The sequence below is a fragment of the Saccopteryx leptura genome, chromosome 5 (genome assembly GCF_036850995.1).
Source record: "Saccopteryx leptura isolate mSacLep1 chromosome 5, mSacLep1_pri_phased_curated, whole genome shotgun sequence".
NCBI lineage: Eukaryota > Metazoa > Chordata > Mammalia > Chiroptera > Emballonuridae > Saccopteryx > Saccopteryx leptura.
The window spans coordinates 80,573,716-80,601,688 of record NC_089507.1 but is presented as its reverse complement, the minus strand read 5'-3'; the positions used below and the strand labels follow the sequence as shown (position 1 = coordinate 80,601,688).

The 27,973-nt window shown below is 35.7% G+C and overlaps 1 protein-coding gene across 1 annotated transcript in view; it reads left to right on the top strand.

Moving 5' to 3' along the window:
- The window catches only part of STPG2 (sperm tail PG-rich repeat containing 2), a 140,473-nt gene that overhangs the window by 24,394 nt on the left and 88,106 nt on the right, over window positions 1-27,973 (top strand). The window contains exons 3-5 of the mRNA XM_066386550.1: window positions 2,408-2,569; window positions 13,771-13,883; window positions 17,217-17,328. Of these exons, the coding sequence (XP_066242647.1) occupies window positions 2,408-2,569; window positions 13,771-13,883; window positions 17,217-17,328 (387 nt within the window). The remainder of the gene's footprint in view (window positions 1-2,407; window positions 2,570-13,770; window positions 13,884-17,216; window positions 17,329-27,973) is intronic.

Here is a 27,973-nt window from a genome sequence, read left to right as displayed (position 1 = left end):
TCTGAAGTTGGAAACGAGGAGGCAGTCAGACAGACTCCCGCATGTGCCCAACCGGGATTCACCCGGCATGCCCACCAGGGGGCGATGCTCTGCCCATCTAGGGCATTGCTCTGTTGCAACCAGGGCCATTCTAGCACCTGAGGCAGAGGTCATGGAGCCATCCTCAGCGCCTGGGCTAACTCTGCTCCAATGGAACCTTGGCTGCAGGAGGGGAAGAAAGAGACAGAGAGGAAGGTGAGGGGGAGGGGTGGAGAAGCAGATGGGCATTTCTCCTGTGTGCCCTGGCTGGGAATCGAACCCGGACTTCTGCACGCCAAGCCGACGCTCTACCACTGAGCCAACCGGCCAGGGCCGGCCATAGCTTCTTTTGAAGTGGTTCCCTCTTTTCTTGCCATAACTCCTTCACATAGCTCATATTAATTAAATTTGAATCAGTTTGTTGTTTGTTTAGGAGGATATATTTTAGGATTCAGTTGAATGTCAGTGCAATGAAAATGAGGTTAAGTTCTATAAGTATATTTACATATTAGCTATTTTATGTGTGGAGATATGTGTTTATTTACTCATGCAAATGTTTATCATACATTTTTTGAGTGAGTATGTGTACCAGATATATTGCCAGGCACTGATAATATATAGAAGACAAATCACTGCTCACTGGGATCTATAATTTCAACAGAAAAGTAATGAATGAAATTCAATATAAAAAAGTTGGTGAAATGATATCTTAATAAACATATCATAATAAAATGTTCACTGGAAGCCTGAAGAAGAGAGTTTTTGGAGGGCATAGGGATATCACAGTTGAACTGTGTCTTGAAGGATTCACTACATCGTTCAAAAGAATTGGCAAAAACAGTCTGGTGGAGAAAACCACATGAATAAAGACATTGTGGCATTTAATGACATGGTTATTTTCAGAGAATAACAAAATTCTTTGAAATACTTGGAGTATAGGATCAAAGGGAGATTAGCAGGAATAGAAACTGGAGAGGAGGTATTTTGGAAAGTCTTGACACCACGCAAATAATTTTTGAAAGTAATGAGTAGAGGAGAAGCCATTCAGTACTTTCCTGTTTTAATTTGGTAATCATTCCTGTTAAGTATCTCCAAGACTGCTTAATAGTTGTCTCTAATGGTAAAAAAAATCTTCAGCTAGTGATACACTATACTGTTTATGACATAATTATATATTGAGCATGTGTACACCAACTATAAAATTTATTTATTTATTTTTTTAGAAACTATAAAGGATCAAGACATTCTTAATAAGGAATTTTCCAGATAACTAAATCATTTAGATGTCTGTATGTTGATATATTTTATACTAGTAATTCTTTTTTTTCCTCTTATTTTCTTTTCTTATTCTTTTAGTTTCCTTTTTATTTATTTACTTTTTTTGAAGTGAGACAAGGGGAGATAGTGAGACAGACTCTTGCGTGTGCCCCAACCGGGATCCACCTGGCAACCCCATCTGGGACCGATGCTTGAACCATCTGAGCTATCCTCAGTGCCTGGGGCCACGCTCAAACCAATTGAGCCACTGGCTGTGAGAGTGGGAGAGAGAGAGAAAGGGAGAGGGCGGGGAAGAGAAGCAGATGGTCACTTCTGTATGCTTGGGGATCGAACCTGGGATGTCCATACACCAGGCCGACACTTTAGCCACTGAGCAACCAGACAGAGCCAAGTATTTTTAATATATGGTAGACCTTCCTGTTTTTATTTAGATTATAAAATTTTTAATTAAGGGAAATTTTGCAAAAGGATAATCACCCTAAAACTCCTGACTCTAACATTGATATTCTGTTAATTTTTGCATATTTCTTTTCAGTATTAAATCATGTAATGTATAGGACTTGATGCACATATATAATTTCACATAACTTATATAGCTGTAGCCATACATTCAATTTTATATTTTATATATTTTCATCTAGCATTACATTAGAGAGATTTTTCTTGCTACATAGTCTGTATAATTAGGATATTTATAAAGGGCACCAGCAATATAGAGATAAGAAGAAATGAAGTCAGGAAATGTTACAGAAAATATTATTTGTTTTTACTTAGCAGATACTATGATAGCATAACACAAGTAATGTTGATTATTGATGTGATTATAGGAATGAGTGCCTGTTTATATTACTTGCTTTACTAAGCAAGATAAATAACTGAGCCGAGTGAGACATCTTAAATAGTGATGGTGTATACCATCTTGGTTTATATAATGAGGTGACACTTAAATTCACTTGCTTAAGTTACTTTTAAGAAACAAACATTTTTGGTTTATATTATGAAACTCATTAAGCCAATAATTAATAGTTGCTTTTTAGTAAATTTTAATATTTGGTTCTTCATTTCTTCTCTTCTTGCCTTTGAGTAAATAATGTAAAATGTTTTCTTACAGAAAATTTCAAGGTCACCTTCAGTTTTCAGAACTATTGTTCCTTCAATTCCCTCTTGTGGACAGTCATGTGGTTATCATATTAATGAGGATGACAGTATTATGAAAGATATTCCACCTGCTATTGATAGCACACTAGGTCCAGCATACTATAAACCTCAATTTGTAAGTATAAAGCATTTCATATTGACAGTTGGGAAATTATTTATGATTATGCATGTTTAGTTAAAATAACACTAACTGCAGTAACAAATAGACCCTTAGTGGCTTAATACAAAAGAAATTCTTTTTTCCTCAATTGTAGGGGTAATATTTGTTAAGGGATGTTCCTCCATGTAGAGATTCAGGGACACAAGTTTATTTTATTTGTGTTACGGTCATACCGTGGGGCCTCGTTGTCATTTACATTCAGCTGGCAGAAGGGGAAAGAGGATGGAGGCCTGCTAGTGGGAGGTTTTTGTAGGCCAGGCCTGAGAATTGAAGCTCAGTCATATAGACACACTTAACTTCCCAGGAGGCTGGAACTATAGTCTAATTCAATCTAGGAAGAAGAGGAAGTAAGTTTAACCTACCGGCAGTCTCTGCTATAATGTATAATTATATGGAATACATAGATGCTCTTCCTAAACTCAAAAGTGGCCCTAGCCAGTTGGCTCAGTTGTAGAGCGTCGGCCCAGTGTGTGGATGTCCCAGGTTCAATTCCCAGTCAGGGCAACCAGGAGAAGCGCCTTTCTGCTTCTCTGCCCCTTCCCCTCTTCTCTCTCTCTCTCTCTCTCTCTCTCTCTTTCCCTCCTGCGTGGCTCAATTAGAGTGAATTAGCCCCGGCTCTGAGAATGACTCCATGTCCTTCACCTCAGGTACCAAGAGCTCAGTTGCTAAGGAATGGAGAAATGTCCCACATGGGCAGAGCATCAGCCCCTAGTGGGCTTGCTGGGTGGATCCCTGTCGGGGGCACATGCAGGAGTCTGTCTTTGCCTCTTCTCATCTCACTGAATAAAATTAAAAAAAAAAAAAAGAAGAATGACCTCAAAAGTGGAAAAGGACATTTTATTTACAAAAGCATTTGAATCTGAAAATATTTCATAAACGATTGTAAAAAATATAAGGAATTTCTCTGATTTACTATATTAAACATAATGTACCAGCTCCATCTCATCCAGGTTTTACATTTTAAACCTGGCCAGAGTTGAAGCAATATTTCATTCAGCCAGTTGAAATGTATGCATTATCCATGAATACAAATAATAAATGTAGATGGATGATATGTCTGGTTTTACTTAATTAGAAGACTGAAATAGATAGTGCTTTGAATCTATTATATTTTCATACTTTTATATCTGGAAGAAGTATTCCTAGTGAAAAAATATGGCAAAAATTAAGCGTAGATTTAAGGAGAGACAGAAGGGACACCTTGGGCAAAGAATAGGTACTCTCAGGATCGCCTTGATCCTCACTCCCAATAGTTGTTTGTTTATGTCTCCAACTTTGGGCTTAGGCTCAAGCACCTTCAGAAACTATTTGGTTTGTGGCAGTAGTTATACCAAGATCTTTTTTGCTCTTAGAGCCTTTGAATCGTTAAAAGTTTTTTAAAAATTTTGTTGTTGTTGTATTATTATACATTTAATAGTACAAATATCACAGATAGCCATGTATACTCCATCACATATATAGTAACTTAAAATTTTGTCATACTTGAATTAAATATATTTTAAAATAAGTATATTGTTACAATTATTACCCTACCCAACTTTTCTCCTTTCACTAAGTAAACATTAACTTTTTATTACATAATGAATAATATATATTTTTTAAGATTTAAAAAATACAAGTAAATGGAATTATCTGGTATGTAGGTAACTTACTGTTTCACTCAATGTTATGTTTTCTAGGTTTAACCATATATGTGTATTAGATCTAATTCATTCATTGTTTCCAATTAGTTTCTTTTTAAAAATTAATTTATATTTTAAAATAGTTTTAGACTGATAGAAATGTTACAAGAATAATACAAAGAATTCTTGTATATCATTGACTGCAATCCTATAGTTACTACTTTATCATATTTGCTCTGCCATTTTTTCTCCTTATACATTTATATTATTTTTATTAAGACATTAGAGAGTACATTTAGGACATGATGCTCTTTCCCCCTAAATACTTCAATGTAAATTTCCCTAGAACAGGACATTCTCTTTTGTAACCACAATACAATTATCAATATCAGAAAATTTTCATTCATATAATACTATTATTTAATTTATAGATCTTTTGAAAATATTGCTAATTACCTCAATGATCTAAAAATTTTTTTGGGGTCCAAAGTCCAATCTGGTATTCCATGATGAATTTAATTGTCATGTCTCTAGATTCTTTTAATTTGGAACAGTTCTGTCTTTCTTTGTCTTTTGTAACTTTTTTGAAGAGTATAGGCTATTTATTTTGTAGACTATACAGTATCTCAGTTTTGGGTTTGTGTTTATTTTTTTATTATTAGAATAAGTTTATTGGCAGGAATACTACAGAAGCAATGTATCTTTCTCAATGTATCACATAAAAAACACAGGATGTATAGTTATCCTGTATTTGGTGATGTTAACTTGAGGTGGTGTCTTCCAGGTTTATCTACTGTAAAGTTACTATTTTTTAAAACTTATAAATATTTTAGGAGAGTAACTTTAATAATAAGTATATATTCTATTCTTCACCAAACTCTCACTAGTTTAACATCCATTGATGATATCTGAATCAATTTTACTGTGATATTTATCAAAGGGTGATTTTCTAACTTTATCTTTTTCACATTTATTTGTTGGCCCTTTAAAAAACTATCTTCTTTCTCATTTATATATTTATGTCAGTCTGGATTCAGAAATCCTGTTTTACTCAAAGGATTATAATTTATTACTTATTATTATTTTTTTGAAGTTAAGTTACCTCAGATTTGACTGTTGGGAGCCCTTTCAAACTGCTTTTTGTGTCTTTTTTTTTTTGTATTTTTCTGAAGCTGGAAACGGGGAGAGACAGTCAGACAGACTCCCGCATGCGCCCCACCGGGATCCACCCGGCACGCCCACCAGGGGCGACGCTCTGCCCACCAGGGGGCGATGCTCTGCCCCTCCGGGGCGTCGCTCTGCGGAGACCAGAGCCACTCTAGCGCCTGGGGCAGAGGCCAAAGAGCCATCCCCAGCGCACGGGCCATCTTTGCTCCAATGGAGCCTTGGCTGCAGGAGGGGAAGAAAGAGACAGAGAGGAAGGGGGGGGGGGTGGAGAAGCAAATGGGCGCTTCTCCTATGTGCCCTGGCCGGGAATCGAACCCGGGTCCCCCGCATGCCAGGCCGACGCTCTACTGCTGAGCCAACCGGCCAGGGCCTTTGTGTCTTTTTTGACACAACCTCGTCATTCTTTGAGCACTTCCTTACCTTCTGGCACGATAAGACATTTCAGGTGCACCTCCTCGTTTTCCCTGCCCCAGCCTTGGAACCAGCCACTTCCTCAAGAAGCCCTACTTCCACTTAATGGAAAATGGTATTTCCAAACTATGTCAGTGCACTAGGTACATGCACTGCTACTGCTTTGTCATTGCTTTGAGGCCCCTCACTGGACCAAGTTAGAAATATATACTTATTTTTTCTTTATCTGTCTGTTAAAACTTTAAGTTTATATTGATACCTTCAATTTCAATTCAATACCACAGGTTTATTCTAGTTTTTCTTTTTCTCTGTTTTAACTCCCTTCTTTCACAGTGAGAAACCTGGCTTCCATTATCCTCAATATATTTACTTATTTCTTAATCCTATAAAACTCTGAAAGTAGTTACAGATTGCTAACCCATCACTGCAAAAAACAGACTTAAGAAGGTACAAAATCCTCCCACCCCAGTCAAGGCACATATGAGAAAGCAATCAATGAACAACTAAGGAGCTGCAATGAGGAATTGATGCTTCTCATCTCTCTCGCTTCCTGTCTGTCTGTCCCTATCCCTCTCTTTTTCTCTATCTCTGTCTCTGTCACACACACACACCAAAGAAGGTACAAAACTCTTACCTCTGTATGACCTTGAGACTCTATACAGGCTGGAAGTGAAGGCTATGGTAAACTTTAAACTGTCTACTTGAGTGTTGAAGGTGTGCTTCAATACATACACTGAGCACCTTTGCAAAGGATGGACTTTTATTAGTTCAAGGTATTTCTGTCTAAGCATTACCTGACTACTCAGATAACTGATCTGAGACTTCAGTAGACCCACATGACTAATATAAAATTTAAAAATTAGTCCAGGAAAATCACTAAACAATCAAAGAAACATAAACCTCTTGGCCAAGCAAGATTCTGATTTCCAGAATTCCACATTCTATCATTTAAAATGTTCAGTATTCAACAAAAATTATGAGACATGAAAGGAACAAAAAAAAAATACATAGTGGTTTAAACAATTTTCTTATTACTCATATCTCAAAATTTTATTATTGCTTTAAAATTACATTTTTATGTATGCTATTTGTTTATTTTGAAATAATGTCAAGGCCAGAATAATGCCTCCAAGCTTCCCCAGATGTATAAAACCTTTTTGCATATAGATAAACATTAGTTTGACACACAACATTTGGTTTCACTCTGGCTAAATTATTATTAATAGAAGACCAAAATAAGAAAATTTATCTCACAATTTTAATAAATGCAATTTATTTGATGATTTATTTTAGTAATTATTGAGTCCATTCAACTTGTATTTATTAGAATCAATATCTAGACCTAATTTAAGAAAACATTATATAAAAGAATAGATTTATATATAAAGATGAAGTTTTTAGTATGCAAGAAGATTCCACAAAGTTAAATTTGAATTGAATTGTAATATTTTCTGAAATCTTCATCTCGAATTTGAGAAAAGGACTACAGATAAGGTGAAAAATCTCAGTAGTTCATTTTCTTGTTTTTCTGGCAGAAAAAAACCCCATAGGTTCCTTTCAGACTACTGTGAAGTTGACAGGATACTAATGTTAAAACCAAATGTACCCAAATTTCTGATAATGCTGGTTTTTTTAGTGGCTTTTTGAGATAATAATATATGTGAGCTTAGTTTTCAGATGTGAATATTAATAGAAAATTAAGAAAATAGTCTAATGGATGGGTAATTATTGTGGTTATTTCTTGGATTTGTGAATACCACCTTCTGTAGTTGTCTTATATAGCTTAAATATAGAAGCAACTCTGAAATGGAAAGTTGTATAAGACTCTATCCAATAAATAAGTTTCAGCTATATATATATATATATATATAATTTTTTTTTTTTTTGTATTTTTCTGAAGCTGGAAACGGGGAGAGACAGTCAGACAGACTCCTGCATGCGCCCGACTGGGATCCACCTGGCACGCCCACCAGGGGGCGATGCTCTGCCCCTCTGGGGCATCGCTCTGTTGCGACCAGAGCCACTCTAGCACCTGGGGCAGAGGCCAAGGAGCCATCCCCAGCGCCTGAGCCATCTTTGCTCCAATGGAGCCTTGCCGCGGGAGGGGAAGAGAGAGACAGAGAGGAAGGAGAGGGGGAGGGTGGAGAAGCAGATGGGCACTTCTCCTGTGTGCCCTGGCCGGGAATCGAACCCGGGACTTCTGCACGCCAGGCCGATGCTCTACCACTGAGCCAACCGGCCAGGGCCAGTTTCAGCTATATTTAATGTGTAATGAGAACTTCTTTGAAGGTATTTTAAAAAATTATTTAGTTATTTATGGATTTTGGAAAGAAAGGAAGGTAGAGAGAGAAACATCAACTTTGTTGGTTGATTCTATGTGCCCAGACCGGGTATTGACCCTGCAACCTTGGAGTATTGGGAGCCAACTGAGCTACCAGGCCAGGGATAAAAAATTTTTCTTTAATACGTTATTTTGTATAACATTTGAATTATGAAATTTAGCTTCTCTCTCTCTTTTTTGTTTGTTCTAGAATAGCTCAAGTCATCATTAGATATTTACTTTTCAGAGTTGAATTTCACAAGCAAAGTTTGCAGTTGGAATTACGACACTGACATATTTGCTAATGATAACATGCTGGGAACTACCTGTGTGCTGTGACACTGAAAAGCAGCCATTAGTGTTTAAATTGATGCACTTTGGGACTTACAATTCTTCATAAATTCTATTTCCATACTTAATTATGGAAATGACTTGGGGGAAAAGTTGCATAACCACTTTATTCATTTCAGTGTCATTGGGACTGACAGTTAATAATTCTTCTTCAAGTTATGTTATAACATTCACTTACACTAATGCAGTTCTATGCTGAGTTTGCTTTAATTAAGTCATATTTTATTTGCTAATGATTTTCTAAGTTGACAATGACCTTGAAGTTGGTATTGTCAATATTTCTTGACATAAAAAGAGTATAATTTAGAGTTAAGACTGCAAGAATTTATTTTTCATTTTTTGGTCTGTATTTTTAAAAGGCTTTTACATTAAATTTTAGATTGAACATCTCCCTAAGTACTATAGAGGTTAATGAGCTAAGTGTTTGTCGATTTTCATAGTTTAAATAAAATGAATTTTAGTGTATACACAGGAAAAAGAGTCTGCTAATATCTTGAATGGTGTGTATATGTGTATACATAATCTTTCTGTCTACTGGATTACTTTAAGGATTGTTAACACTTGAACCACAGACTCACAACAATGTGAATTAACCTGAAGAAAGCTTCTTGGGCATAATTTTGCTCAGTGTCTTGAAATGCTGTGTTAAAAGAATGTAAAACCTTAACATGTATTTTTTAGACTATAGAAATATGATGTGAAAGATGATTTATCAAAATGATAATGTTTTAAAATACTGTTTTAAAACAAATCTATAGGCTCTAGTAAATTAATATACTATATGTGCTTCTGCCTGAATTATATAAAATAATATATCTAATACGACTATATTATGTTAGAACAAAGTTCTACACTTGTGTATTTCATTAGTGATTATGCCTAAATTCAGTACAATTATGAAATGATTCATTTCTAAGTAAAAATAAAGTAAAACACAAATGAGAAATTTTGTTCTTTCTGTTATCAAAACTGTTCATGGTTATGTTATATAATATCATTTGAGAAATGGTCATACTTTAACAAAAGAAAGTATTGTGTGGCTAGACATTCTTTTCCTGAAGCTCTGTAGGGAGCAAAAGTCTTTGAGTTACCACTGACCCAAAGGACCAGGCTGCTTTTCAGCTACTCTAGTGGATGCCATGGTGTCTTTCAGTACTTTTCTTTACCATCTGCTGTCCTGCTGGACGTGTCAGGCTGAACACATATTCTATGTGCTCTAGAGATTGATGGGATAGACCTGTGATGGTGAACCTTTTTATAAAAACCGCCCACTTTTGCAGTGCTGGTCAACCTGGTCCCTCCTTCCCACTAGTGGGCGGTCCAGCTTTCCTGGTGGGCCAATCACCACACCTTTTGGTTGCTCTGCTACCATTCCACTGTGAAAGCTGGAACCCCCACTAGTGGGTGGAAGGGACCAGGTTGACCAGCACTGCAAAAGTGGGCAGTTTTTATAAAAAGGTTTGCCATCACGGGGATAGACCTTTCAATTTTTAGTCATAGTTCTGTTCTTTCTAGGACTGACAAGGGTCTAAGCTGAGAATCATGTTTCAACTAGATATCCTACTTGTAATAGTAATGCCACTACTAATAGTCCTACTAATAACACTACTACAGATAGTGTTTTCTAGTGTTGTAGCGTCATAGTGGGTTAAAGCTAAATGTCCATAGTGAAGAGGGGAAAATACCTTTCTACTCTATGTATTACAATTCATTTGAAAGAATCTGCATATCAATAATCTAAGCACACTGAGACCACTTACAGTGCTAGAAATATTCCTAGTAGAAATAAGGTTAATTCTTTTTATTTATGTGACAGATTTTCCCAGGCTTCATTGGATTGTAATATGAAGAGAGTCACAGTTATGTTAATAACTCAAATATATGTGTGTTCTTTCCTCCTATTGATGTAGAGGACTTCCAGCTTTCTGTAAAGTTCCCCTTTCCAGGTGTTTCTAGACACCCACAGAGACTGTCTCAGCCAAGCTGCTGATTTAACAAATCTGTTTCTGTTGGGACAGCTCCTGCTCCACCAGACATGTCTCTCTTGCCAGATGGTCATCTTTGCTGGGCATTTCCACCAAAGTACTTGGTTATAGTTAAAGCTGTGTGCTGAGCTGAGGGAAGTTGGGAGGCTAATGCTCTTCTTTCTTTCTTATTCTCTATTAGAGAGGTCTATAAGTAGTGCTGATGTTTAATAGTGTTTTTTTTTTTTAATTGCTGGTGAAAGTTTATTCTTTTTTTTATAAGTTTTAAAAAATTAATTTTAACTTATTGTGTTTGCATGGATTCAAGTCTCCCACTCAGTATAACACCCTCACCCCCAACCATGTGTTCCCCATTATACTTCCTTTTGCCCCCCTCCCCCTAACCCCCTCCCAATACAGTAAAGTAGCAGGATACAAAATCAGTATTCAAAAGTCTACTGCTTTACTATATGCCAATGATGAAACTTTGGAAAATGAACTCAGAAAAACAATTCTTTTTACAATTCCAACAAAAAATATAAAATACCTAGAAATAAACTTAACAAAGGCTGTGAAGAACCTATATACCCAAAACTGCAAAACATTATTGAAAGAAATAGAAAAAGACACAGTGAAATGGAAAAATATTCCATGTTCATGGATTAGAAGAATCAACATAGTTGAAATGGCCCTTTTACCTAAAGCAATATACAAATTTAATGCAATCACCATCAAAAATCCCAATGTCATTTAAAAAAAAATAGAACAAAAAATTACCAAGTTTGTATGAACCATAAAAATCCCGAATAGCCTAAGAGATCCTGAGGAAAAAGAATGAAACTGGAGGTGTCACACTACCTGACTTCAAACTGTATTGGCAGAAAAACAGACATACAGACCAATGGAACAGAATTAAGAGCCCAGAAATAAAATCACATATATATGGACAAATCATCTTTGACAAAGGAGCCAAAAACACACAATGGAGAAAAGAAAACCTCTTCAATAAATAGTGCTGGGAAAGTTGGAAAACCACATGCAAAAGAATGAAACTTGACTATAGTTTGCCCTTGCACAAAAATTTGCCACGAACCAACATGACTTATAATTGTCCAAGTCCTGAGGGAGAACAGTGGGGAATGAAGAAATAAACAGGGAGAAAAAAAATGGGATTGGGAGGTCTCCTGTAAGCTGGTGGCCTACAAGAGTGGAGAAAACCCCTGGTCAGCTTTATTATATATATAGTGCAGAAAACAAAGTCATTTGCAAAACAAGTAAGTCTCGGATACAAAAACACATATCTGGGGCATAAATAGGACCTTTCTCAAAAGTACATGACCTGCCTGACCTGTGGTGGCGCAGTGGATAAAGCGTCGACCTGGAAATGCTGAGGTCGCCGGTTCAAAACCCTGGGCTTGCCTGGTCAAGGCACATATGGGAGTTGATGCTTCCAGCTCCTCCCCCTTCTCTCTCTCTGTCTCTCCTCTCTCTCTCCCTCTCTGCCTCTCCCTCTCCTCTCTAAAATGAATAAATAAAAAAATTAAAAAAAAAAGTACATCACCTTTTATCATGCGTAACATTATAACTAGCAGTTCCACAAACAAGGAGTAAGAGGAAGGGTATGTAAATAGCCTCAAGGAGTAAAAAACAAAAAGAGGGTGTGGGAAAGGGTTAGCCATTGGCTTAACCCTTAGACTACAAGGAACTTTGTCAGTTTACAGCCTGTCTCCCACAAAAATTAATTCAAATGGATCAATGACCTGAATATAAGATCTGAAACAATAAATTACATAGAAGAAAACATAGATACTAACCTCATGGAACTTGACCACAGAGAATAATTTATGAATTTTGACCCCAAAGGCAAGGCAAGGAAAGGCAAAAATAAATGAATGAGACTATATCAAACTAAAAATCTTCTGCGTAGAAAAGAAACTGACAACAAAACATAGGCAGCCAATTGAATGGGAAATGTTCACCTGAAACCTATGTCCTCTTATTGATCAATGTCACCTGTTAATTTTCTAAATAAAATAAAATGAAGTTATTGGGTCAACTGAAGAGAATTCTTCTAAGGAAAGCTTCTATTGTACTTTGTTAATTATTAGTTTTTAATTGAAACCAGGTGTTTTAACTTCTCTAAAGTGAACTTTTTAATGTCATGATTTTTATATCTATTAGTGGATGTAAAGGAAGGATGATTGTTGAATTCTTATGTCACAGATAATTTCTTTGGCATTAAAAGACTGATTGTGCCTGACCTGTGGTGGTGCAGTGGATAAAGCATCAACCTGGAAATGCTGAGGTTGCCAGTTCGAAACCCTGGGCTTGCCTGGTCAAGGCACATATGGGAGTTGATGCTTCCAGCTCCTCCCCCCCTTCTCTTTATCTATCTCTCCTCTTTCCCTCTCTCTCTCTGTCTCTCCCTCTCCTCTCTAAAAATGAATAAATAAAAAAATTTAAAAAAAGACTGATTGTGACCTCAGGCATTAATAATAAAATGAAATGGATGTGGTATTTAATTTATTGCCGTATATTTATCTTTGAAAACTTTACATGTATATATTATAATTTTTAATACCAAGTACATAGAAGCTTTTTAAATATTTGTTGATAATTGAGTTTTAATTTCTTTTTTTTTTGTAACAGAGACAGAGAGAGAGGCAGATAGACAGACAGGAAGGGAGAGAGATGAGAAGCATCAATTCTTTATTGCGGCTCCTTAGTCTCCTTAGTTGCTCATTGATTGCTTTCTCATATGTGCCTTTACCGGGTAGCTACAGCAGACCAAGTGACCCCTTGTTCAAGCTGGTGAGCTGTGCTCAAACCAGATGAGCCTGCGCTCAAGGAGGCGACCTCGGGGTTTCGCACCTGGGTCCTCTGTGTCCCAATTTGACACTTTATCTACTACACCACCACCTGGCCAGGCTGAATTTTAATTTTTTAAAATTACTGTAATTTTTATTTAATTAAAATCATTTTAAATAGATTTTCCTATTCCTTAAACCATACAATTCTGCCTCCTCCATTTTTTACATGATAAATAATTCATTTTCTTTGTTCTTAAGGTTTTAGATTGCTCCTTGTACTGCCAAGAGCAAGCAAACCCTCTCGTATTGGTTGAGTTCAGGATAAAAGGAGAGGCTGTTCTCTGGCTGACCCAGGTGTGGGATGAGCACAGCAGTAATAACTTTGAGATCTATCATTTACCAATGAAACCGCCTTGATTAAAGTTATCCTTGCTTTCGCTTTAGACTTAAAGTTAAAAATTGTTTCATGACTTATTTAAACTATGTCTCATCTTCATTTTTTTTTAAATAGAATTTTTCCAGTGCAACTTTAAAATACAAGGGAATACATTTTGGCATGTCTTTGAGAAGATTAGAATTACCTCTAAAGTCAGGGCCTGGTCCTGGACAGTATGATATAGTCCAGTAAGTAAAAAAAATAGTATGCTTTTAATATAGTTTTTGATTATGAAGTATTCTAATAATTTAGACCAGCCAATGCTGTTATTAAGGAAAAACCAGTATAGAAACTCCAAGAAGTAGGTCAAAGACAATAAATAACATATTTAAGATGGTGTCACTGTTAAGTGGCAGAGCTACACTTTAACTAAGGCCTGTTCAATTCGTCAGCCCATGTATCTAAGTGCTAAAACATACTGTCTTTAACTATAAAACAGACAAAAGATCAGAGAAAATATAGAAGAAGTTGACCCAGAAATCTTCGTTTTGTCCCTGGCTCTGGTGTTCATTCTTCTGAATGCATGGGAGATTTAAAAGGCATTCTCAGTGTGAATCAGAGCCATAATAGTAGGTTGAAGGTAATATTAATGAAATTTAACTAGGAAATAAATTTCTGGTAAAATAAATGTCTTTATTTTCTCCTACTTTTACAGTAAGACCTTAGACAAGGGTCCATGGAAGACAAAACTGAGTTACAAATACTATGTTATCCTCATAATCTATCATTCTTTTTCATCATTATTTTTTTAACAGGGTTCAGGTTATCTGTTGATTCTTTTTCTCATGAATGAGTTTTCTCACAAGAAATCCCACAATGATTACCTATCAAATTAGTTTGCTAGACAGATTCAGATACATCTTTATACCAGTTAGTGGATATAGCTTAGACTCTTGTTGGACACCTGGCTGCTGTTTATTCACTGAACAAACATTGAATTCTTGCTATGTGCTGGTGCTGAACTTAGTAACTGAGAATAAAAAGAATAAAACATGGTCCTTGTTTTGGAGAATTTATACTCTATTGTCATTTTCACTTTCTAGATATGGGATATATACTTTGTATTTTTATTCTTTTAGTTCTTGCACTAGAACTTTAACATGTATATTGAGCCTAGTGGGATCTAAACTTAATATCTTTGTCTTCTTCCAAAAAAAGTCTATCAAATGCTTTAACTCATTTTATTCTTATTTATTATTCAGTATTCTAATATTATCCTCATCTTCTTCCAATTTGGTTGGTTTGCATACATATCTATCTCTTTATCTGCTTGCCTGCTTGCCACTTTTATTGAGGCTCAATTGACGAAAAGTAAAATTAACCTTCTTTACAGTATGTAGGTCTATGACAATTGTTTTCCATCCATTCAACTATGCTTCTAAGTATCAAGTATAACCAGGACTCTATCTGGTCATGTTGCTCTGATTTTATGTAATAGTATTCTTTTTTTCTTTCTAGCAAGAGAGAGAGCTAGATTGAGGGACAGACAGGAAGGGAGAGAGATGAGAAGCATCAACTCATTGAGGCACTTTAGTTGTTCATTTATTGTTTTCTCATACTCGCTTTGAGGGGGACTTCAGCTGGTGCAGTGACCTGGGGTTCAAGCCAGCGACCATGGGTCATGTCTGTGACATGACACTCAAGTCGGAAACCCTGTGCTTAAGCTGGTAAGCCTGTGCTCAAGCCTGCGACCTTAGGGTTTTGAACCTGAGTCCTCGGTATGCCAGGTCAACGCTCTAACCACAGTGCCACCCCCTGACCAGGCTGTAATAGTATTTTTTATAACAGCTCTCTTTACTTCTCTAGTCCTGTCCCACTCCCATTTTTCTCCTGTTTTATAATGTTGCTTTTGCTTTGATCTTTGTTATTTCTCCTATTCTCTTCTATTTGTAGTTTTACTTTTGCTTCTAGGAATATATCCATACTAATTGCATTCTGGACTACAGTTACTACCATTTACATTAATTTTGCTGCCTTCACTGTATCTTTTATATGAAATTGTCTTGGTTTTCCTTCTGGCAGCTGAAATTTTCTACCTTTTTTTCTCTTTTTTTAAATCTTTTGTTATATTGAGACAAGTCACACATTTCTGGGAGATTTGATGCAGTATAAGGTGGAGATGCTCTTCTGATACTTCAAATATACACTTGTTAGTTATAAAACTATTTGAGGTTTGAAAACAAATTCAGATATTGAATTTTGTGTAAAAAAAATCAGTGAAGTCAGCATTTAACGTTGAATTGATTAAGTTTAATGCATACTTACATTATAGCATTGTCAAAGAAAATAATTGTAATTATGTATCTTAATCATTTGTTTTTATATATTTTTATTATCTGCTTTTGGTAGAAATGTTTTATATGAGATTTTTAAAAAATTCTGTTTAAGAAATAGAAAAATATTGGCCCTGGCCAGCTGGCTCAGTGGATAGAGTGTTGGCCTCATGTGCGGACATCCCCAGTCGGGGCACACATGAGAAGAGACCTTCTGCTTTTTTCTCTTCCCTCTTCGCCGTCACTCCCTTTCCCCCTCCTGCAGTTAGTGGCTTGATTGGTTAGACTTAGACTTAGGTTAGACATCAGCCCTGAGTACTGAGGATGGTTCAGTTGGTTCAAGCTTAGGTCTCAGACGGGGTTTGCTGGGTGGATCCCAGTTGGGGCTTATGTGGGAGTTCATCTCACTATCTCTCCTCACTGTCTCACTTGAAAGAAAAAGGAAAAAAAATAGCAGTATAGTCAGTGCAGCCTATAATATAATACTTGTAATAATAATAGCTAACAGTTATTGTATACTTATTACAAGTATGTAAGGCACTAAACATTTCATGTATATTATTACCTACTTTAATCATTACAACTTTGAAACTTTGAGACTTGTTTATTACTATTTCTAGTTAGGTGAGGAATCTAATCTGAAGCTTAGAGAAATTAGGTGACTTGTTTAAGGCCACACAGCTAATAGATAACAATGGATTATCATCAGACTGTCTGACTCCAAAGCTTGGGCTCTTAATTAATGTTTTTTAGGTATTCTTTCTTGAGGTTGTATAAATTTCAATAATAATAAACTTCCCTTTTATTTTCAAACATCTTTATGCTGTTTTCTTGATTGCTTTATGACATAAATAGCATAGGACTATTTTCTCTTATTATTTTAGTAATAACTGAAGTATTAAGAGATTTGAAATTTGGAAGACTCTTTAGCAAAATGAATATACAGGAAACTTTTTTGGTAGCTTTTTATTTAAACTCATGATGTAAATCCCACATCCTTTTTTCTTTTTGGAGTCATTATTGGAATAGATTTACTATAATGTTCTGACTTGGAAAATGCAGAACTACTTACCAAAATAAATAAATAAATTTTACAAAATTTAGAATATGTTGGCCTAACACACCTAGATAATCTTATTACATATCTTTTAAGCAAAAATTGTTGGTGTAAAAATATCCTGTTGGCTTATATAAATATTTATGTATTTGAAATGGAGAATTCCTCAATTCTTTTTTAATTTTTTAAAGGAAAAAGCCACCATTTTGTGAAAATATTAACATCAAGAAAGATCGACAGAAAAATTATTGCTTACACCTTCCACGATATTATGAAATAATAATATTAGAGGAGAAAAAAAAGGTAAGTTGAAAAGTAGCTATTTCATCTACTTTCTAGATTTAAAGATTATTGAATGTTATGACAGGGTTAAAGTACTCTTAGATCTACTATAGCTAGTTGTCACTCATTGAATATTGTGGAAGAAACTATACTTAAAATTTCTTTTAAATGATCACTGTCTCACTTGAATACCTCTTGTGATGAAGAACTCCCGAACCCTAGGGCAGGGGTCCCCAAACTACGGCCCGCGGGCCGCATGCGGCCCCCTGAGGCCATTTATCCGGCCCCCGCTGCACTTCCAGAAGGAGCACTTCTTTCATTGGTGGTCAGTGAGAGGAGCATAGTTCCCATTGAAATACTGGTCAGTTTGTTGATTTAAATTTACTTGTTCTTTATTTTAAATATTGTATTTGTTCCCGTTTTGTTTTTTTACTTTAAAATAAGATATGTGCAGTGTGCATAGGGATTTGTTCATAGTTTTTTTTATAGTCCGGCCCTCTAACAGTCTGAGGGACAGTGAACTGGCCCCCTGTGTAAAAAGTTTGGGGACCCCTGCTAGGGTTTTTGTTTCAGTAGCGGGCAACTGTATCCTACAATTTCCTTTTCAAACTTACTTAAATTTGCCTTCCTGCTGCATACTTATTCTTTCTTTTTCTATGACATTTTTTTCAATCTCCTTTTTTCTAGTAAGGATTAATGTTATTTAACTTCATGGTAACTTATTTTTCTTTGAAGTTTTCAAGGGATCTTCTTTAGTTTGTGAATTTCTCTTTTTGAAAACCATGTGATACAAGAACTAAACAATATTCTTGGCATAATCTGATTAGTACCTAGTAAGACTAGTAAGAGTTTTATCTCCCTTGTTCTGAAAATTTAATGTATATTTATTCATATAAAACCTGAGAGAATAAATTTCTGTTGCTTTAAGCCATCATTTGTGGTAATTTATTAGTACAGTCACAGGAAACTAATACAAGTTGTCAAAAATAGTCTTCAGTAAAGACTAATGCTCTATTGATAGTTTACAGACTAACCCCTTTTTGTTTTATAGAAGTAGAAGTAGAAAAGTAGGGGAGATCATTCTTGAAGACTCGATTGTCTTGCAGTGCACACGGTTTTACATTTTGCCTATATGAAACATTTTTGGGATTTTGTACCTAATTTGTTTATAATATATCCTTGTGGGAAAATACTGAAAAAAAAACCCCAACTTTGAATTAAATATATATATTTTTGTAGCTATGTTTGGAACTTGTAGGCAAATAAAACCCTGAAGTTTTCCCTTTAATATAATATTATATTTTAAATTTAAAAACTTGCATATTATAGGATAACATTTAAAAATGGATCTACTAGGGTAAGGATAAATGATTTTAAATTGAAAAATCAGTAACTATTTTATTCAGTTTTCTCTGCATTTGATTTTTTTAGTCTTCCCCTGAATATTAATGAGCAATGAAAATATTCTTTACAGAAATATTAGAAAAATTACAATAATAGTATAATAATTTTCATAGAATAACAAGTATACATCTCAAATATATAGAATAAAAACTGTTAATTTAGAATCATGAGAGATACTGCTATGTAGTCTACTTGAAATGTCTTTATTTGATTTTGGTATTGTGGGGGTAACGCTGGTATCCTCTGAAAGAGATTGTAAATTTCTTCCTTTGATATTGGGTAGAATTCATCAATGATCCCATGTGGCCCTGGTTTTGGAATGGTATCCTCTGAAAGAGATTATAAATTTCTTCCTTTGATATTGGGTAGAATTCATCAATGATCCCATGTGGCCCTGGTTTTGGAAGGTTGTTAATTACTGATTTAATTTCTTTAATAGTTATAGGCCTATTTAGATCATCTGTTTCTTTCTGTATGAGTTTGACAAATTGACTTTTTCAAGAAAAATTCAAAGAACAATAAATATAACTATTATTATGACTAATATCATCATCAGAGAGGTAAAGATAATCCAATAAATGGATTCTGAATTCAATATCAATTTGTAGATATACAGGCCTTGTTGATGCTTTGGGACAGCTGCCTACCTCTGGTGTTGGCATCTTCCCATTCTTGAGAGTTTGATGTCTGAAGGCAGGGGTAGATGTTCATTCATGGTTAGACACCTGATAAATTCCCTTCCATTGAGGTTGGTGAGTGGCTTTTATTTGATGTTCTTTCCAATAAACAAAATCTCCAGGTGGCAGTTAATGAACTCTAAAGTCTTTTGTCTTCTGGAAACTCGTTGTGGAAGAAAGCTGACCTATTTGGAGTTTTCTTGAAGTGACTATGAAACCTTAGGAACAGTGTAAAATAACTCTTTTCAATAATTTCAGCTCATAAATTTCTTTATCTAGCCCAGTTTTATGATGATACCGGGCAGCAGGGAAGAACCAGTTGACCATCCTGGGCTTTCTCTAGCCCTGACTATTCATTTAATTTACAACCATTGTTTGTTTACCCATACAATATACGCTACAAGTTTTTCATCATTTATTCTATAATGCTTCCCATGCAATTTCAAATCTTTTGAGATTTTCGAGTTCTTCTGAAACACTGCAACATTATTCCTACTCATATTGAGATTTTGACCCTTAAAACCTCAATTTCAGATGAAACCTAAGATGTAAGCAATTAGCATTCTTTAGTTTGACAGATTTATGAAGACATTTTTTAACATCTAGAAACACTGACTTTTTTACTGGAAAATATATATAAGACACAAAATTTCTAGAAAAATATTTCATAAACATCAAAGTCAATTTTTAACATGGACTTATTTTTGTAAAAACTAAATAAAACGTGCCTAATCAGGCGGTGGCACAGTGGATAGAGCATTGACGTGGCATGCTGAGGACACAGGTTTGAAACCCCGAGGTCACTATCTTGAGTACGGGCTCATCTGGCTTGAGCACAGGCTCACCAGCTTGACTACAGGGTTGCCAGCTTGAGCGTGGTATCACAGACATGACCCATAGTCACTGACTTGAGCTCAAAGGTTGCTGGCTTGAGCCCAAAGTCTCTGGATTACTCAAGGAGTCACTGGCTCAGCTGGAGCCCCCTGGTCAAGGCACATAAAAAAACAATCAATAAACAACTAAAGTGCCACAACTATGAGTTGATGCTTCTTCATCTCTCTCCCTTCCTGTCTGTGTATCCCTGACTCTTTCTTTCTCTCTCTCTCTTGCTTAAAAATAAAAAAACAAAATGGGATAAAATGTAAATATAATATTATATTTAATATCAACTCAAAAGACATCTGTTTTACTTAAGCCAATAAGCTTTAACTTTTATTTTACTTTTTCAATTACAGTTTACACTCAGTATTATTTTGTATTAGTTTTAGGTATATAGCATAGTGATTAGACAATCATACACTTTACAAAGTATCCCCCCCCAATATTTTTAGTGCCTACCTGGCTTCATACATAGTTACCACAAAATTATTGACTGTATTTCCTATGCTGTATTTTACATCCCCATTGACTATTTTGTAACTGCCAATTTGTACTTCTTACTTCTGTCACCTCTTTCACCTAGTCTTCCAACACCCCCTCACCTCTGGCAAGCACCGGTTCGCTTTTTGTGTCTATGGGTCTGTTTTAATTTGGTTTGTTCATTTAGATGCCACATATAAGTGAGATCATATGTACTTGGGTTTTCTCTGGCCACACAAGATGGATGCTGAGGCGGTAATATGGATTTTTTAGCTAAACTTTCAACATGTGTCTATAGGTCACTGAGGTGGAGATTTAGTGATCAGGTGATAAAAATATAGAATTTTCTTAGTTCTATTTGAAAGTTCTTACAATCATTACCACTCTACTGCTCCTGCCTTATGCTGGACTTGGATGAAGGCTCGGTGAACCATGTGGTTTGCCACTTTCCTAACTGCCGCCTAGGAAAGGAGGAATAGGTTTTCTTTCTGCGTCACAAACCCATCTGGTATCATCACTCCTAAATTTAGCACTTAGTCGTAGGATGAGGAAGTGTGTAACTCTCAGGGCCCATTCTCAAGCACACATATCTAGATCTTATTCTTTTCTTGTTGCTCCCTTATCATGAGAGATTTCTCTAGGCAAGGAGAAAAAATGCATGTGGAAAAAAATGGCTTCTCTGATGGTATTTTTGTCTTTTGTCTTAATGCTTGATCCTTAATTTTAGATAATGTCAGGAAATTGACTCTTATTCTGTATATCCTTTATAGTCTTAGCTGTTCAAATGCAGATGATTAGAAATAAAAATATGAGAAGGAATGTGGGAATGCTGCAGAATTTTTAATAGCTGCTATGAACAAAGAGAGCTAGTAAATGGAGTGAAGAAATATGTTAATATTGGGAGCTCAGGGATGGGAAAAAGAGCAAGGAGAAGTGACTAGCATTAAAGTTTAGAGAAAAATAACTTTTTTGAGTACCTCTCCCACACATTAAGAGCAGCTAAAGGAAATATGACTTGGGAAAGTTGATGAATTTGATGTGGAATAGGCTGAGTAGCTCCACTTCATTTTTTGACTTTTTAAATTCAGCAGATACACCGATTTCTACAATAGATGATACATAAAAATTAACTATAGGTAGTAATTCATTGAAACTGTTTATACAGAGCCCATTGCTCTTTCTGTTGCTACCAGGATCTCAGATTACTGGTTTGTATTGACCCTTTCATACTTCTCTTTTTGGTTTACTAGACTTCAGCTTTCCTCTATGATTTTTATATCTTTACAAAGTTCTTTCTCTGAACCCTTTAGGTCTGGTTAATTCAGGGCATTCTCTTTTTTTTTTTCTTATCTCCCTATGAGAGAGAAATGACCACACATGCTAGAAGAGGGGGTATAGAGCTTTCAGATTTGTTTCTCAACATATATTTTCCCCATGTTATTTAATTTTCCTCAAAGTTCACGTTTTAAAATAATTTTTAAAAAGTAAATTTAAAAACGTCATGTTTATTGAGATATAGTTCACATATCATATAATTCATTCATTTAAAGTATACAATTTAATGATTTAGTATAGTCAGAGAGTTATGCAACCATCACCACAGTCAATTCAGACTATTTACCTCACCCCGATTAGCAGTCATTCCACTGCCCTCCAATCATCCCAGCTCTAGGCAACCACTAATTTACTTCGTGTCTCTATGGATTTGCCTATTTGGACCTTACATATAACTGGAATCATACAATATTTGTCCTTTTGTGCCTGGCTTCTTTCCCTTGAGGTAATGTTTTTCATGTAGCATATATCAATATTTTACTTTTCTTATGGCTGAGTATTTTATTTTATGGACTTGCCACATTTTTTTAATCCATTTATTGGGTGATGGGCACTTTTTGGCTAAGAATAAAAATAATTAGTATAGTAATGTGCTAAATGGAAGCATAAAAATAATGAGCATAAGAATAAGGCTGCTATGAACATCAGTGTGCAAGTCCTTTTTTTGGATCAATGTTTTCATTTCTCTTAGGTATATACCTGGGATTCAAACTGTAGATAATATCATAATTATGTTTTATTTTTTGTGGAACTGTTTTATAAGGCAGAAGCACTATAACAACTGACAAAGCCTAAAGTGTCCAATTTCTCTACATCTTTGCAACACTTACTATTTTTTGTCTTTTTGATAACCGTCCTGGGGTGCGGGAGGTGGCATATTGTGGTTTTGATTTGCATTTCCCTAATGACTAATGATTTGAGTATGTTTTATGCCCTTATTGGCCATTTATATATATTTTTTAGAGAAATATCTAGTTTAATCCTTTGCCCATTTTAAAATTGGATTATTTATCTTTATATTATTGACTTGTAAGAAAAATTGATTACTTGTCTTTTTATTATAGCATATAAGAGTTATGTAAGTTTAATTTTCTTTTGTCTGACTTATGACTAATTTGAATAACATTTCTTATATATGAGATTTTAAAAAATCTGTTTTTTTTTTAAGATTTTATTTATTCATTTTAGATAATGGGGGAGAGAGAGGAGGGGGAGGAGCAGGAAGCATCAACTCCCATATGTGCCTTGACTGGGCAAGCCCAGGGTTTCAAACTGGTGACCTCAGCGTTCCAGGTCAACGCTTTATCCACTGTGCCACCAGAAGTCAGGCCTAAAAAATCTTTAACTTATGTCCCCAATTAAACCATTTGTTCTTAGAGGAAAGGAAATTTTCATTTTGCTTGTTTTATTTTTTGTTATACCTATAGTTAGTGGAGTGAGATACATAATATTTGCTAATGTTTTTCTAGTGAATTGATTACAGATTTGAAAAATGAGCAGTTTAATTTCAAAATTAGAATTTAGACAAAGAATCCTTAGGTTTTCTCTTTTTCTCATTGTGAAGCCAGTAGCCAGGGCCATCATCACAGCCGCCTGGGCCATGCAGGTTCGCATTGGATTCGGACAGTCGGTAAAGAAACAACGGAGCGAAAAACTGGTGGGCCATCATCTCTAATCCTAGCTTGCACCTGGCTGGCAAGTAAAAACACACACTGGGCTCCAAAACCCACTCATTCAGTGCTCACAAAGCTACTGACTTATCCAAATTTCCTAGAATCAAAGGTTTCTAACCTCACCAGTCTCATTCACCTCTGTTCCCCATCTCCTTCCTTCTCCCTACACAAACTCTGCACAAACTGGCTTCTCACTCAGCACTCCACCATCTTGGCTGCTTCTCCTGGTCTTCTCCACGTGGCCTTTCTCTGCTCTCCTTTTCTGCTCTCTCCTCTAATGCTCAACTCAGACACTGAGAGAGCAAGCTCCCGGTCTACCCCACTTTATAATGCAGAAATCAAAACCTTTAATCCAATATACAAAATAGGGAAATCTCTAATACAAAGTCACTTATCTGGGGCATGATGGGATTGTACCACCCCACATCAAAAAGGGTGGGAAAGGCTTAGTCCTAAAACCAAGTGCCAGGCTAGAAGGATCCTGCCTGCCCACAGCCTGCCCCCAACACACATTAATATCACCTGGGCGATGGGCTTCCAGGTGTGCAGTGCCATCTTTAACAAAGTGAGCATAATATATTTTATCTGCCCAACACTCATTTATCCTATTGCTTTAGAAGAAAAAGTGTTTTTTTTTAAATTTTCTTTCTTTTTTTTTTTTTATTAAATTTAATGCAGTGACATTGATAAATCAGGGTACATATGTTGAGAGAAAATATCTCTAGATTATTTTGACATTTGATTGTGCTGTATATCCCTCCTGCAAAGTTAAATTGTCTTCTGTCACCTTCTGTCTGGTTTTCTTTGTGCCCCTCCCCTCCCCTAACCCATCTCTCCTTCTTCACCCCATCCCCCCTCCCCCAACCCCCCGCCCCTGTTGCCATCACATTCTTGTTCATGTCTCTGAGTCTCATTTTTATGTCCCTTCTATGTATGGATTCATCTAAGTTTTTTTTCTGATTTACTCATTTCACTCCGTATAATGTTGTCAAGGTCCATCCATGTTATTGTAAATGGTCCGATGTCATCATTTCTTATGGCTGAGTAGTATTCCATAGTATATATGTACCAAAGCTTTTTAATCCACTCGTCCTCTGACGGACACTTGGGCTGTTTCCAGATCTTCGCTATTGTGAACAATGCTGCCACAAACATGCGGGTGCATTTCTCCTTTTCAAGCCGTTCTATGGTGTCCTTGGGGTATATTCCTAAAAGTGGGATAGCTGGGTCAAAAGGCAGTTCGATTTTCAGTTTTTTGAGGAATCTCCAAACTGTTTTCCACAGTGGCTGCATCAGTCTGCATTCCCACCAGCAGTACAGGAGGGTTCCCTTTTCTTCACCTCCTCGCCAGCACTTATTCTGTGTTGTTTTGTTGATAAGCGCCATTCTGGCTGGTGTGAGGTGATATCTCATTGTGGTTTTAATTTGCATTTCTCTAATGATTAGTGATGTTGAGCATTTTTTCATATGCCTATTGGCCATCTGTATGTCCTCTTTGGAGAAGTGTCTATTCATCTCTTTTGCCCATTTTTGGATTGGGTTGTTTGTCTTCCTGGTGTTGAGTTTTACAAGTTCTTTATAAATTTTGGTTATTAACCCCTTATCAGACGTATTGTCAAATATGTTCTCCCATTTTGTAGTTTGTCTTTTTATTCTGTTCTTGTTGTCTTTAGCTGTGCAAAAGCTTTTTAATTTGATATAGTCCCATTTGTTTATCCTGTCTTTTATTTCACTTCCCCGTGGAGATAAATCAGCAAATATATTGCTCCGAGAGATGTCCGAGAGCTTACTGCCTATGTTTTCTTCTAAGATGCTTATGGTTTCACGGCCTACATTCAAGTCTTTTATCCATTTTGAGTTTATTTTTGTGAGTGGTGTAAGCTGGTGATCTAGTTTCATTTTTTTGCAGGTAGCTGTCCAATTTTCCCAACACCATTTGTTAAAGAGGCTGTCTTTACTCCATTGTATTTCCTTACCTCCTTTGTCAAATATCAGTTGTCCATAGAACTGTGGGTTTATTTTTGGGTTCTCTGTTCTGTTCCATTGATCTATATGCCTGTTCTTATGCCAGTACCAGGCTGTTTTGAGTACAACGGCCTTGTAGTATAACTTGATATCAGGAAGTGTGATACCTCCCACTTTATTCTTCTTTTTTAAGATTGCTGAGGCTATTTGTGTCCTCTTTTGGTTCCATATAAATTTTTGGAATATGTGTTCTATATCTTTGAAGTACGTCATTGGTATTTTAATTGGTATTGCATTGAATTTATAGATTGCTTTGGGTAATATAGACATTTTAATGATGTTTATTCTTCCTAACCATGAGCATGGTATATGCTTCCACTTGTTTGTATCTTCCTTGATTTCTTTTATCAATGTTTTGTAATTTTCCGAGTACAAGTCTTTAGTCTCCTTGGTTAAGTTTACTCCTAGGTACTTTATTTTTTTGGTTGTAATTGTGAAGGGGATTGTTTCCTTAATTTCTCTTTCTGACTATTCATTGTTGGTGTATAAAAATGCTTCTGATTTCTGAGTATTGATTTTATATCCTGCCACTTTGCTGAATTTATTTATCAGGTCCAGTAGTTTTTTGATTGAGACTTTAGGGTTTTCTATATACAATATCATATCATCTGCAAATAATGATAGTTTTACTTCTTCTTTTCCAACTTGAATGCCTTTTATTTCTTCTTCTTGTCTGATTGCTGTTGCTAGGACTTCCAGGACTATGTTAAATAAGAGTGGTGAAAGGGGGCACCCCTGCCTTGTTCCTGATCTTAAGGGTATTGCTTTTAATTTTTTCCCATTGAGTATGATGTTGGCTGTGGGTTTCTCATAGATGGCTTTTATCATGTTGAGGTTTGTTCCCTGTATTCCCACTTTGCTGAGAGTTTTGATCATGAATGGGTGCTGGATTTTATCAAATGCTTTTTCTGCATCTATTGAAATTATCATATGGTTTTTCTCCTTCTTTTTGTTTATGTGATGAATCACATTGATTGATTTACGAATATTGTACCAGCCTTGCCTCCCCAGAATAAATCCCATTTGATCATGGTATATGATTTTTTCCATATATTGTTGGATCCGGTTTGCTAATATTTTGTTGAGGATTTTAGCATCTATATTCATCAGAGATATTGGCCTATAATTTTCTTTCTTTGTGTTGTCTTTGCCTGGTTTTGGAATCAGAATTATGCTCACCTCATAAAAGGAGCTTGGAAGTCTTCCTTCCTCTTGAATTTTTTGAAATAGTTTGAGAAGGATAGGAGTTAGTTCTTCTTTGAATATTTGGTAGAATTCCGTTGTGAAGCCATCGGGCCCCGGACTTTTCTTTGTTGGGAGTTTTTTGATAACTATTTCGATCTCATTTGTTGTAATCGGTCTGTTTAGGTTTTCTGATTCTTCCAGATTGATTTTTGGAAGATTGTATGTTTCAAGGAATTTGTCCATTTCATCTCGGTTGTCTAGTTTTTTGGCATACAGTTCTTCATAGTATTTTCTTACAATATTTTGTATTTCTGTTGTGTCAGTTGTTATTTCTCCTCTCTCATTTCTAATTTTATTTATTTGAGTCCTCTCTCTCTTTTTCTTGGTGAGTCTACTTAAAGGTTCATCAATCTTGTTTACTTTTTCAAAGAAGCAGCTCCTAGTTTCATTGATCCTCTGTATTGTTTCTTTAGCCTCTATGTCATTTATTTCTGCTCTGATCTTTATTATTTCCTTCCTTCTACTACATTTGGGCTTTACTTGCTGTTCTTTTTCTAATTCTTTTAGATGCAGGGTTAAGTTGTTTATTTGAGCTTTTTCTAGCTTCTGAAAGTGTGCCTGTAGTGCTATGAACTTCCCTCTCAGCACTGCTTTCGCTGTGTCCCATAAATTTTGAGTAGTTGTATGCTCATTGTCATTCGTTTCTAGGAATTTTTTTAATTTCTTCTTTGATCTCATTCTTAATCCATTCATTATTTAACACTCTGCTATTTAGTTTCCATGTGTTTGAGAATTTTTGAGCTTTTCTGCTGTGATTCATTTCTAGTTTCATGCCGTTGTGATCGGAGAAAGTGCTTGATATGATTTCAGTCTTCTTAAATTTGTTGAGAGCACTTTTGTGCCCTAACATGTGGTCTATCCTAGAGAATGTACCATGAGCACTTGAAAAGAATGTATATTCTGCTGCTTTAGGGTGAAAGGTTCTGAAGATATCTATTAAATCGAGTT